Source organism: Onychostoma macrolepis, chromosome 09 (assembly GCF_012432095.1).
Source record: "Onychostoma macrolepis isolate SWU-2019 chromosome 09, ASM1243209v1, whole genome shotgun sequence".
NCBI classification, from domain to species: domain Eukaryota; kingdom Metazoa; phylum Chordata; class Actinopteri; order Cypriniformes; family Cyprinidae; genus Onychostoma; species Onychostoma macrolepis.
In genome coordinates this window covers 1,808,883-1,821,393 of record NC_081163.1, presented here as the reverse complement: position 1 = coordinate 1,821,393, position 12,511 = coordinate 1,808,883, and the positions used below count along the sequence as shown (strand labels likewise).

Sequence of the window (12,511 nt, the reverse complement as noted above, 5' to 3'; positions counted from 1 at the left end):
AATTATAATTGATTTCTATCTAGTGTAGTAAAGATTGATCTACATGGTATTTTATGAGTGCTGATTATGATTATATGTTTGCTGATTAAGTATATGTTTCTGTTGTTGCAGTATAGTGATAATGTAGTTTTTATTTTTACAAAAACAGAAATGAAAACATTAAAATTATATCAGTTATTGTATATTTGAATATAAGCCTAGTTTTTATTTTCACAAAAAAAAAAAATGAAAACACTTTTAAAAAATGATATTGTTAATTGAATGTTTAATTTAGTATTTATTTTGTTAAAAACACAGAAATAAAATACTTAAAAATATATACTCATTATTTGATGTTTAATGTTGTATTTAGTAGGGTAGAGTCTAAACAACATAAATATGGCAAAATATAAGAGAAATACAGAAACACTTACGGCTGATATGTCTGTAAAGGGTGAAAATAGTCGGATGGAGGCACAGACTGAAGTAAGACAATAATAAGGGCATCTGAGAGTGAATTATGAGGATGTCCATGAGAATATTTCATTTTTTCCTCAACCAGACATAGTCAAAATATTAATGGTATTCAAAATATAATTTCATAAATGTTACTCACACATGCATTCATGCAGTATTTTATTTTTCTTATTGTAGTGGAAAAGAACTGATTAGGTAATGAAAAGTGGGTGTTATATATCAGAATGGTGCCAGTCTCTGTCTGAATATGCACACTTCACTACTATGTAGTAGACAAACAAACAAACAAGAACATGAATATGTCTGAATTCACAGTATTGTTAAGTATTCTACAGTAGTCAAAAAGTACCAGGATGCAATGTTTTGAAGTATGCATATAAAGGACAATTTACTATCTTATGAGGCCTTGGGAGAGGATTCATAAATGCTGTGGAAGTAAAAACAAGTTACACTGTAGCTCTCATGAAAATACCAACATTGCAGAAGCAGTATGTCTGGATTTAATTCATACTATTATAGGACATATACTTTTTTTATTGGTTGTGAACTAATCTCTTCTTAAAATGAAGTACATTGACTCAGATGTCAGCCAAATCAAAAAGTAGAAACATTCTGGTTTGAACATCCAGTGTATCGAGTAAAATGATTAAAAAATAATTCATGTACGATAAATGGATAAAGATATTTTACAAAGCTTGTATTATTCCTGTTGTGTAAAATGTTTTTAATTGCTGAATTTATTTTTAAAAAATCATTGACTCCTTTTAGGTGTTAAACACCCAAAGATGATCAGAAACTCCACCCTCTTACAACACTAACCAGGAAGAGACTGACTTATTATTTCTCCTTTCTGTCACTGATTTTCTTCTCTTTGACAAAAGCAACAAAGAATCAGCCATCAGTGAACAACGAAGACACAAAGAAGATCTTTGTGATTCTCTTGGTTTATTCATTTTTGCAAGTCATTCAGAAAGAGAAAGTAAAGTTTAGGTTGCTGGAGCTCAAACAGTGGAAATGGCTTCATCATCTGAATATGACTATAATTGTCCCGTGTGCTGTGAAATCTTCAAGACTCCTGTTATTTTATCATGTAGTCACAGTGTCTGTAAAGAGTGTCTTCAACAGTTCTGGAGAACCAAGAAAACTCAGGAGTGTCCTGTCTGCAGGAGAAGATCCTCAAGAGATTGTCCTCCATATAATCTTGCGTTAAAAAACTTGTGCGAGTCGTTCCTGAAGGAGAGAAATGAGAGGCGTTCATCAGGATCTGAGGAGATCTGCAGTTTACACAGTGAGAAACTCAAACTCTTCTGTCTGGAGGACAAACAGCCTGCGTGTGTCGTGTGCAGAGATTCACTAAAACACATCAATCACACATTCAGACCCATCGGTGAAGTGGTTTCATCATATAAGGTAGGACAAATTTCTCTTTTTTCATGTATAAAAACAATAAATCATCATAAACACAGATATCATCAGATTCATGCACTCAATATTTCTCTCTGCCATTTTACTCAACTTCATATGACATAAACTCTGCTGTAAAAAGTATTTGCCCCCATATTGAGCCACTTCTGTGAAGGTTTGCTGCTGTGCCAAGTTTTTTTCATTTGGAGATAATGGCTCTCGTTCTGGTTCTTTGGAGTCCAAGAACCTTTTAAATGGTTTTGTAACCCTTCCAGATTGATGTATTTCAATCACGTTCTTTGTCATAATTTCTGGAATACTTTTTCACTGCACTGTATGATCACTGTATTCTCTTCTATTCACTGTAATCTTGTGTTTTATATATTTTTATTTTGTTCAATTCTAGGAGGAGCTCAATACAGCACTGACGTCCTTACAGGAGAAACTTAAAAAGAGAGAAAACATGACAGAAGAGTTTGAGAAAACAGTTCAACACATCAAGGTGAGGAAACACAATCAAGAGTCATTTTCAGTACAGCTGTAAGATACAATGTAAGACACTGTATACAATTATGATTTGTTATATTTAATATAATGGATTCCAGATTATTATCGTTGTAAATTAGGAGCACCAGTCTGCTTCTGGATCTGTTATCTGTCGGTGTCTGAGTTTCTCTTGGATCTGAATGATGTGATGTGTTGATGTGTGTTGATGGAGATGATTGAAGTGAATGTGATTTGATTTCAGTCTCAAGCTGAGCACACAGAGCGTCAGATTAAACAGCAGTTTGAGAAGCTTCATCAGTTTCTCAGAGATGAAGAAGAAGCTACAATCACTGCACTGAGAGAGGAAGAGGAGCAGAAGAAGCAGATGATGAAGGAGAAGCTGGAGGAGATGAACAGACACATCTCAGCTCTTTCACACACAATCAAAGACACGGAGGAGATGATGAAAGCCAATGACGTCTGCTTTCTAAAGGTCTGATTTCAGATCATCCATTGATTGATTGATTGATGATTGATTGAGTTCTTGATGATAAATGGTGTGTTTGTTCTGCAGGAGTTTCCAGTCTTGATGGAAAGGTGAGTGATCTGCTGGTGTCTCTGGTCTCTCTGCTTCTGAAGCCAAAGCCACTGCAGTTCTGATCCTGAATGTTCTTCCAGAGTCCAGATCTCACAGCCGGATCCACAGACGCCTTCTGGAGCTTTGATTCATGTGCCACGATACTTGGGCAACCTGCCCTTCAGAGTCTGGAAGAAGATGCAGGACATCGTCCAAAACAGTGAGTCTGGAGAAGATCTGTGCTGTTACACATACACTGGAAATGATGCATGAGGGAATATTTACAGATTTCAGCATTATGTTTGAATAACCAGATGAGCTACTACACCAAAATGAGAAGAACAACTTTGCTCCACATGATATTTACAGTTACAGTGATACAGCAGATCTCAGTTCAGTTTGATTGATTATCAAATCTAAAATATTTACTGTAACAACACTGAGAGTAAAGCTGCATGATTCTGGATTAATTGAGAATCATGATTTGTTTTGTCTCAAATAGAAATCACGATTCTCTCACGATTCTGAACAAAACAAAATAATTTGTGACAAAATATTAATTGCTGCAATCTATTTAAGTGTTTAATTCATTTGAAAGAATTATTAACCCTCATATGGTTCTCATTTCCTGTACATTAATGGTATCAATATGACCCCAAAATTGATAGAGTAATTTTAAAAAATATATACATTTTTAATCATACAAATACTATATCCTTTTTTTTTTTTTTTTTACTTCTCATCTATACATTAAAGCTGTGTTTTGGGAGATATGAAGTACTTTTGTACCAATTTACCACAAAAATCCTCAACTACACCGTTAGCTTGCGTGTGAAATATTACATTTTCATGAGAGAAAACACTTAAATGATGATCTAAAATTTGATTTAAGTTGTTTCTGGATATTGATCTAGGTGTTAGGTGTAGAATTCTATCATCTGCTGGTTAGAGAAAAACTCGTAGAAATCACAGTTTTTGAAAGAATAGTGTAATGATCATATATATCCAGCAGAGGCCCATAGAGAGCCATTCATTCTTCTGGAAGTGACTAACTGCTCCTCTCACAACTTTTCTGATATATATTTTGTAAATATATACTAAAACATTATAAAATATATGTGTGTGTGTGTGTGTGTGTGTGTCTGTGTGTGTCTGTGTGTGTGTGTAAGTGTGTGTGAGTGAGTATGCTCGTTCCACATTGTATTTGTGCTCTAGTACCAGGCCTTCATTTCTGTGTGGAAATTTTCAGATTTATGCCAGATTTGTTTTTTTATTTTTTTTTATTTTTGACATATGAAAAAGAATATAGATTGTTTGGCATTTCCCATTAATTTCAGTGCGGGGTCATATTGACCCCAAATACCAGATTAGTAAAAAATAATAATAATTACATTCCTTCAGAACAACCGAATCAACCCATTTTTTTAATGTAAATTAACCAGATCTAGCAAGTACAAGTTGCAAGTTGCTATCGTGAAGCTGATGTCAAATGTACGATCTATTTGAATTTCTTTGAGAAATTGCCACTTTAAAATGCTATGGAGAAAGTCGAACATTATCTAAAAAAGGCACATAAACTAAAAAGACTGATGAAAAGAGGAGAAAACGATCTTGCAGCAGCACTACTAATTAAAATCTCTTTAAACTACTCATGACCACCTTAATTTATCATGTTTTATTGTAGGCTTATTTATTGTGGGAAACTGTGTCTAAATTGTTGTAGAATTATAATAGATTATTCCCTATAGATTTATATTACAACTGTGGCATTTTGTAGCTATTGTTTCTAAATATGTGTTATTTTTTATAACAAATGCTATATAGATTAATAATAAAAAAGTCATTATTGGCCTGGAAATGATTAATAGGCTGGCCTTATTATGACAAACGCTACAGTTAAGAACTACATTTTCATAAGAGCAAGTACAAGTCAGAATCGAGAGCCATGTGTAAAAGACCATTTTACAAAAATAAACATATGCAAACAAACATATAAATAAATAAAGCTTATGAGGGAGCATGACAAGGGTGTTCACTAAAACAGTTCACACTTCAACCCCCCCGATGTTCAAACCAAAACTACACCCTCGATCGCAACCATAGACATCAGTGACTGCACAGCTACGTTAGCATATTGGCTATCAGATTGCGATGGATTTTAGGACAGAACATCAATCTTTAAATATGTCAATAGTGACCCCTTTTTCATCAAACTAACACAGAGGAAGTATTACAGATGTTTTCAAAATAAAATTAGTGACTTACGGTCGTATCTACCACAAGGACCGAAAGCAAACAACAGCACGTCTCTAGATGCCGATCACAGTCTCTTCTATAACTTCTTAACTTCCGGTTACGTTCTAGAGAATAGTGCAATAATATTTTTCACCACTAGATCACAAACGAACTTCTTAAATAAATCAAGCCACAACTTACAAAAATGAAACAAATATTATACAGAACACTCCCCGTCTGGTATATCTTAAGTTATACCATTATGCATCTTGATTGCCAGATAAAAGTAAGGCAATGTCACATATAGGTCTTAAGTATTCTCTGATGACCCCCTGCTTTGCAGTCTTCACCATGATCTTACGAATTTTCCCATCAGATGAGGCAACAGTCTTTGTTATGAGTCCAATTGGCCACTCACTGCGCTTAGCTTCCCCATCTTTCAACAGAATGATGTCTCCTTCCTGAATATTCTCTCTCTCCTCCGTCCATTTCCTTCTGGATTGCAAGGTGGACAAGTACTCCTCCTTCCATCGTTTCCAGAATGAATCCGCTAACATCTGGACTTGACGCCACTGACTTTTGTGCAGGTGACCAAACTCAAAGTTTCCTGGTGGAATTGGAGCAACACTTGCTTTCTGAGTTAAGAGCATCGCTGGTGAAAGAACTTGTGGCATACTTGCATCTGTTGAAATTGGGGTTAAGGGACGGGAATTCATAATGGCCATGACTTCTGCCATTAAAGTTGTTAAGACCTCATGAGTAAGCCTTGTGGGAGTTTTCATCAAAAGCGCCTCCAGTATACGTCTGGCTATCCCGATCATTCTTTCCCACACTCCTCCCATATGAGAGGAGTGTGGAGCGTTGAATGTCCAGGTGCAGCTTTGATTCTTCAAGAAGCCTTTCAGCTCCGAGTCGCTACTGTCGATTTGAAGTTCTTTCACTGCTCCAACAAAATTCGTCCCTCTGTCTGAACAAAAATGCTTCACTGGCCCTCTGACAGCCAAAAAATGTCTCAAAGCACAAATAAAGCTTGATGCTGATAGGGACTCAATGACCTCCAAGTGAACTGCCCTGGTACTCAAGCAGCTAAATATGACGACCCATCGCTTGCTCTCAGTGCTGTGTCCTCTTGTCTTGCGTGTCACCACAGTGAAAGGTCCGAAAACATCAAGACCTGTGTGTGTGAAAGGTGGATCTACAGAAACCCTGTCTGAGGGCAAAGCCGACATCTTCTGACTCTCCATCTTACCTCTCAGCTTCTTGCATAGCACACATTTGTGGATGATATCTGAAACAAGTCTTTTGCCACTGACAATCCACAATCCAGCACTACGTATAGCACCCTCCGTAAAATGACGGCCTTGATGAGCCACTTGATCATGATAATGCTGAATTAAAAGATCAGTCACATGATGGTTGGGCGGAAGGATGCTTCTCTGGATCTGAGATGTCAGCACAGTGAATGCGACCCCCAACTCTTAACAGACCTTCCTCGTCCACAAAGGGGTCAAGTCTTACGAGTGTGCTACGCTACGCCTGAACACGTCTTCAATGTGAAAGGGGAAGAACTGCTAACAACGTTGAACAGATCAAAGAACTCAGACTTCACCAAAGATCTATTACTCTGCTCATCCAGTACTGCATAAATTCGTTTGGCCTTCTCACACTGATTAGAGGGATAAACTTTCACGAGACAGATCTTTGAACATGATTTAGGCTTACTAGAATCTCCGCAAATCTCCGTGCACTTGTTGGTGACCTCAGCAGTGTCCTCACCTGTGTTTTCCATAATTTGCTCTGCCTTTGACTCAGGCACTTCAACAGACCATGGAGCAGGTCCTGGATGCATGGCTGCAACATGTCGATCACTATTGCATTCTCTGCACTTAATCAACACTCTACAGTCTCTTGCAACATGCTTAGTGGAAGCACAACATTTCAAACAGATAGACATTTCCCTCAGGTGTGCTTTTCTTTCATCCAAATGCTTGCTCCTGAACGTGCGACACTTGTGGAGTGGATGAGGTTTATTGTGCATAGTGCAGACCTTGTCTGGTTCTACATTTTTTTCTGAGGTTCTGTCTTGGTTTGATTGTGCAGCCGTTATTTCAGTTTTCTTGACGAAGACAGAAGGTCTATTACTCGACCTGGCAGCTCCGTCAGCTTTCATGCTGTTTAAACAGCCAGTTGAAGCAAGTGCAAAACTAGGATCGTTTCTAGTTCTTGCCTGTCTACAAACAAATTCGACAAAGAAGCTGAAAGGAGGGAAATATACGTTATGGTCTTCTTTGTATCTGGAACCTTGCGTTATCCATTTGTCTTGAAGACTGAATGGGAGTTTTTCTACAATGGGGTTGACTCCTCTTGCTGTCTCGAGGTAAGCAAGTCCAGATAAACGACCACTCTCTTTGGCGGATTGCAGCTCAAGCAGCAAATCTCCAAGGTCTCTTAGACGATGGGCGTCTTTGTTTGTGATGCGAGGGAAAGTGTCAAGTCTTTTTAGCATTGCCTGCTCGATGACCTCCGCACATCCGTTGCAGTCCTCCATGCGACGCCATATCACTCCAACTCCTACAGTAGGATTACTGACATAAACTGCTTTAATTCGTTTGGCATGACTAGAGGAATCAGGACCAAGCCATCTGATGAGAAGGTCAATTTCCTCCCTACTAGTCAAATTAAGTTCACTGGTTACAGCTTTAAAAGACGTTTTCCACGCCCAGTAATTTTCAGGGCAGTCATCAAATCGAAACAAGCCGGAACTCACCATTTCTTTCCTAAGCAAATATGTAGTGAAGTCATTTGCGTGTAGCGGTGCTGGAGCAGAGCACCCTGCCGGTACTTTTGAGGACGGGTCTGATTCTCGCTGTGTACATACTGGATAGCTTTGACGCATCACCTCATCATCTCCATCAAATGGCTCGGTCTTAACTTGCGAAGGAGAACCCTGGTGGCTATGTTGAACTGTGTGTTTCTGCTTCATAGGAACTGTCCCTACATTAGACTTCTCTTTCCCCGTCGGACAGAGAGAGCTATGTGAGCCTGCAACATAACTCCTTGTCACATAACTAGAATGCTCACTCTCATGTTGTGGATTAGAAGTCAGATCAGCAGCATTCGGTAGCTGAGAATGTGTCTGCACATACTCTCTGGTGCGTTCAGTTCTGTTCGAGACACACAAAAGTTTTTCTAGGTCAACATCTAGTCCATCTTCTCTGTGAATTGCAGCCTCATAAACCTCTGCTTCTGTAGATGCTGCTACAGCTTCTTTCTGCACTTTCAACACATACAGTTCAGCCTCCACCTCTGCTTTCCTCCGTGTTGTTTCAGCTAGTGTTTTTTGCTGATGCTCTTCTAGTTGAGCTCTCTCTTTCATCATGGTGGCTTCCTTCTCTGCATAGGAGGCTTTTACTTTACACACTGCCGCTTTAGCTCTTGCTGTGGTAGCAGCTGCACTAGCTGAAGATCTTGTAGAACGATGTGAACCGCCTGACCGTGATCTTATTTCTAAAGCTTGGTCAGCTTCCTCTGTTTTCTTGCAAGGCTGTGACTCCTCCATCCTGATGCTACTGCTTGCCTGTCTTTTCCCGCTGTGCAGACGACCTTTTACTATTCTGCCCTGGCAGTGGTGTTCCGAACCAAAGCACTGACAGATAGTTAACGCAAATAAAGCACCATCACTCGTTCTTCTTGCGCATGTGATGCACACTTTACTTCATTTCTTGTAAAACTAAAAAAGGAAATCACAAAGGTAGAAATTACAAAATGATTACAAAATATCATAAATAACATAAAACTTGCACATTTGTAAACATTCATATTTAAACTGCTAAATAAACAAATCGAAGTGCAGTAGTGACGAGCATATATACGAAAAGACTGCACAGCTACGTTAGCATATTGGCTATCAGATTGCGATGGATTTTAAGACAGAACATCAATCTTTAAATATGTCAATAATGACCCCTTTTTCATCAAACTAACACAGAGGAAGTATTACAGATGTTTTCAAAATAAAATGAGTGACTTACGTCGTATCTACCACAAGGACCGAAAGCAAACAACAGCACGTCTCTAGATGCCGATCACAGTCTCTTCTATAACTTCTTAACTTCCGGTTACGTTCTAGAGAATAGTGCAATAATATTTTTCACCACTAGATCACAAACGAACTTCTTAAATAAATCAAGCCACAACTTACAAAAATGAAACAAATATTATACAGAACAATATGAATGATTGTAAGACAGAAATAATACTTTGTGGTTAAAAATACTGTTTGTGAAGCTGTTTCTTACCTAAACATGATAACTGCTCTCTCTGTGTCAGCGGCAGCACGAAAACAGATTTTAATGTTCCAGTATGATTTTATCAAAGGTTTAATAAACACTGAATCGTTGTCATTTAGAAATGAGATCGTGTGGGTGTTTGAATCGAGATCGCGATCTTTTAATGATTAATCGTGCAGCTCTAACTGACAGCGATCAGAGGAAAATGATATGTTTGATCAATAGAACAAGTGTCATAATTCATAATAATCTGTGTACGGTTCACTCTTGATCATTATATGAACATCAGAATAAAAGCAGCTGTTGATTGTGTTTCATCAGCTCCTGTGATTCTGGATCCAAACACTGCAAATCCACATCTCCTCCTTTCTGATGATCTGACCAGTGTGAGATACAGCGACAACAAACAACTGCTTCCTGATAATCCAGAGAGATTTGACATCTGTCCTTGTGTTCTGGGTTCAGAGGGTTTTAACTCAGGAACACGCTGCTGGGATGTGGAGCTTAAAGAGAGTCTATGGTGGAGTCTTGGAGTAACTACAGCATCAAACCAAAGGAAGGGACGTGTTTTCTTTAACACTGATGTCTGGTTTGTGCAGCACAGATGGTCTGAACAGTTTGGTTTCCCTGTTAAACAGGATCTTGAGCGTGTGAGAGTGTATCTGGACTATGACAGAGGAACGGTGTCATTCTCTGATCCTGTAACTAACACACATCTACACACATTCACAACCTCCTTCAATCACACACTCTTTCCTTTCTTCTGTGGTTGCTCTCTGAAGATCTTACCTTTCAATAGTCAGTAAACGTTACTCCTGTAGTTCTGGATCGACCTGCTTTTATCTTTTACATTCATTATGTTTCCAATATTTAATCCATATCACAATTTCAATATTTGTTCATCATGAGACTAAATGAATAATTGTTTATTTCAGTTATATATGTGAAATCATCATTATTTCATTGACGTAAATGATGTAATCCACATGGAATATTGATTAAATCAGTCTCAGCTCCTGTCAGCAGCGGAAACTTCAGCGCAGCTTTATACTGACTTTTACTGAAATTGTGCGACTGATTCAGAATCTGAAGGACTTCATTATAACACGACTGTAAACATTATTTTAAAAGATTTGCTCAGCATTCAAATGTTTCTCAGGTGGAGAATTTATTTATTTATCTGAAAAGGGTTCCAGTAATAGCAAATACTAAAATAAATATTCAGAAATGCACTTTAACAATTTAGCTGATACATCTAAATTACAATATGAATTATACACAGGCCTATATTTTTAATTTAAGAGATTTAGTAATAGAAATGAATGGCATATAGGCTATGATAAATTATGAACAAGTTTGAAATGTGCTTTTAATTCATAGAATTGTTACATAACTCCATGAATTATAATTAAAGTCCATAATCACAGCAGCCTTTTGTTCCAATTCTGAGGGATTCGTTTCACCAAAATCTTTTTAAGGTGTTCTATAGTCTTTGATCTTACCTCAAAGTGTCTAAATATAACTTTATACATTAAAAAAATATATATAGGTTATATTTTTCCCTACAAATCATGAATATCTGTGTAACTCAGTGCCAGTATAAATGTGGCTGTATATAAATACATACACATTCATATAAGTTAGATGGTGACAAGCAAAGCAAGTTAGAGATAGATAGGATATCATAGGCTAGCTGAAAAATAAAGTGAGGTGTATGTGTGATAGGCAGCTAGTCTACTGTAATAATACATCATCCATGATACACCATTTGAGGAGCACTCATCCTGCACTTTTGAGGTGTGCAGAGGATGGTAACAGTGTCCCTGTACCTAGGCCTGCTATTGACACTGCTGGGCCATCTGAGCAAGGTATGCATTGTATGAAATCTAATTCAGATCACAAAGTGTTGAGACACTGTTTAGAAAATCCATATTTTTAAATAAAAATCTTTATATGTAAAAAAAAAAGTCAGACATTGTGGCTTGATGTCTTTTATTAATGTTAATTTTTCATGATCAAAATAACATATTTATTCACAAAGAGTTAATTGTTTCAACACATTACAATAACAGAACAATAAAAATAAAAATTTTAAATACTTATTATAATTATAATTGATTTCTATCTAGTGTAGTAAAGATTGATCTACATGGTATTTTATGAGTGCTGATTATGATTATAATTAATTTGCTGATTAAGTATGTTTCTGTTGTTACAGTAAAGTGATAATGTAGTTTTTATTACAAAAACAGAAATGAAAACATTAAAATTATATCAGTTATTGTATATTTGAATATAAGCCTAGTTTTTATTTTCACAAAAAAAAAAATGAAAAAAAATGAAAACCCTTTTAAAAAATTATATTGGTAATTGAATGTTTAAACATAATTTAGTATTTCTTTTGTTAAAAACACAAAAATAAAATAAATAAAAAATATACTCATTATTTGATGTTTAAGCATAATGTAGTTTTTCACAGAAAACAGACATAAAACCATTAAAAATTATATCAGTTATTTGATGTATAAACATAATGTACTAATGTTATAATATAATAACCTACATAATCATTATACTGCATATAGAAACATGCGTAATGAATAATAATAACTGTGATATAATGTGCTGTATGTGAAGTATTTCTGTAACACATCTCACTTCAGCATGATTAAGCGTAAATAGTTTAATAATTTATGCAAACAACACATTACAATATTAAGTCTCTGTTGCATAGATCATAATTTGACGAGTCTAGTATGTTGGAATAATATTTCTAATTTAGCCATGTTTTGTTCTAGGTTTTGAATGATGAATTATTGAGGCAGTAAAGGTAAGTGAAACCTACTTTCTCCCTAATTTTCCCAAATGTTGCAATAACTCACATTCATAATGCTAAAGCTCCAAAATGTCAAAGTTTTCAGTTCCCAAACCTACATTAATATTGTAATAAGCTCTATATTGTATTGAAATTCAAAGCTTATCATGCATCATCATGGAAATATAGCTTCTTCGCATATCAGTGTTATTTCTCTGAATATGATGAGTGTATTCTTTTATGTCCTGA

General features: G+C 36.4%; 1 protein-coding gene across 1 annotated transcript; it reads left to right on the top strand.

Annotated features, from left to right (window-relative positions):
• The first annotated feature begins 1,332 nt into the window (after positions 1–1,332).
• On the top strand, positions 1,333–10,313 carry LOC131547070 (nuclear factor 7, brain-like). Its single transcript, XM_058787347.1, has 6 exons — positions 1,333–1,866; positions 2,267–2,362; positions 2,609–2,839; positions 2,921–2,943; positions 3,025–3,143; positions 9,769–10,313. Exons 1-6 carry the CDS (start codon positions 1,471–1,473, stop codon positions 10,251–10,253), a joined length of 1,350 nt encoding a protein of 449 aa, XP_058643330.1. The 5' UTR covers positions 1,333–1,470; the 3' UTR covers positions 10,254–10,313.
• The last annotated feature ends 2,198 nt before the right edge of the window (positions 10,314–12,511 follow it).

Coding starts and splice junctions, on each gene's coding strand:
- LOC131547070 (XM_058787347.1), top strand. CDS start 1,471: ATGGCTTCATCATCTGAATATGACTATAATTGTCCCGTGTGCTGTGAA. Junction 1,867..2,266: donor AAGTGGTTTCATCATATAAG/GTAGGACAAATT, acceptor GTTCAATTCTAG/GAGGAGCTCAATACAGCACT. Junction 2,363..2,608: donor AAACAGTTCAACACATCAAG/GTGAGGAAACAC, acceptor ATTTGATTTCAG/TCTCAAGCTGAGCACACAGA.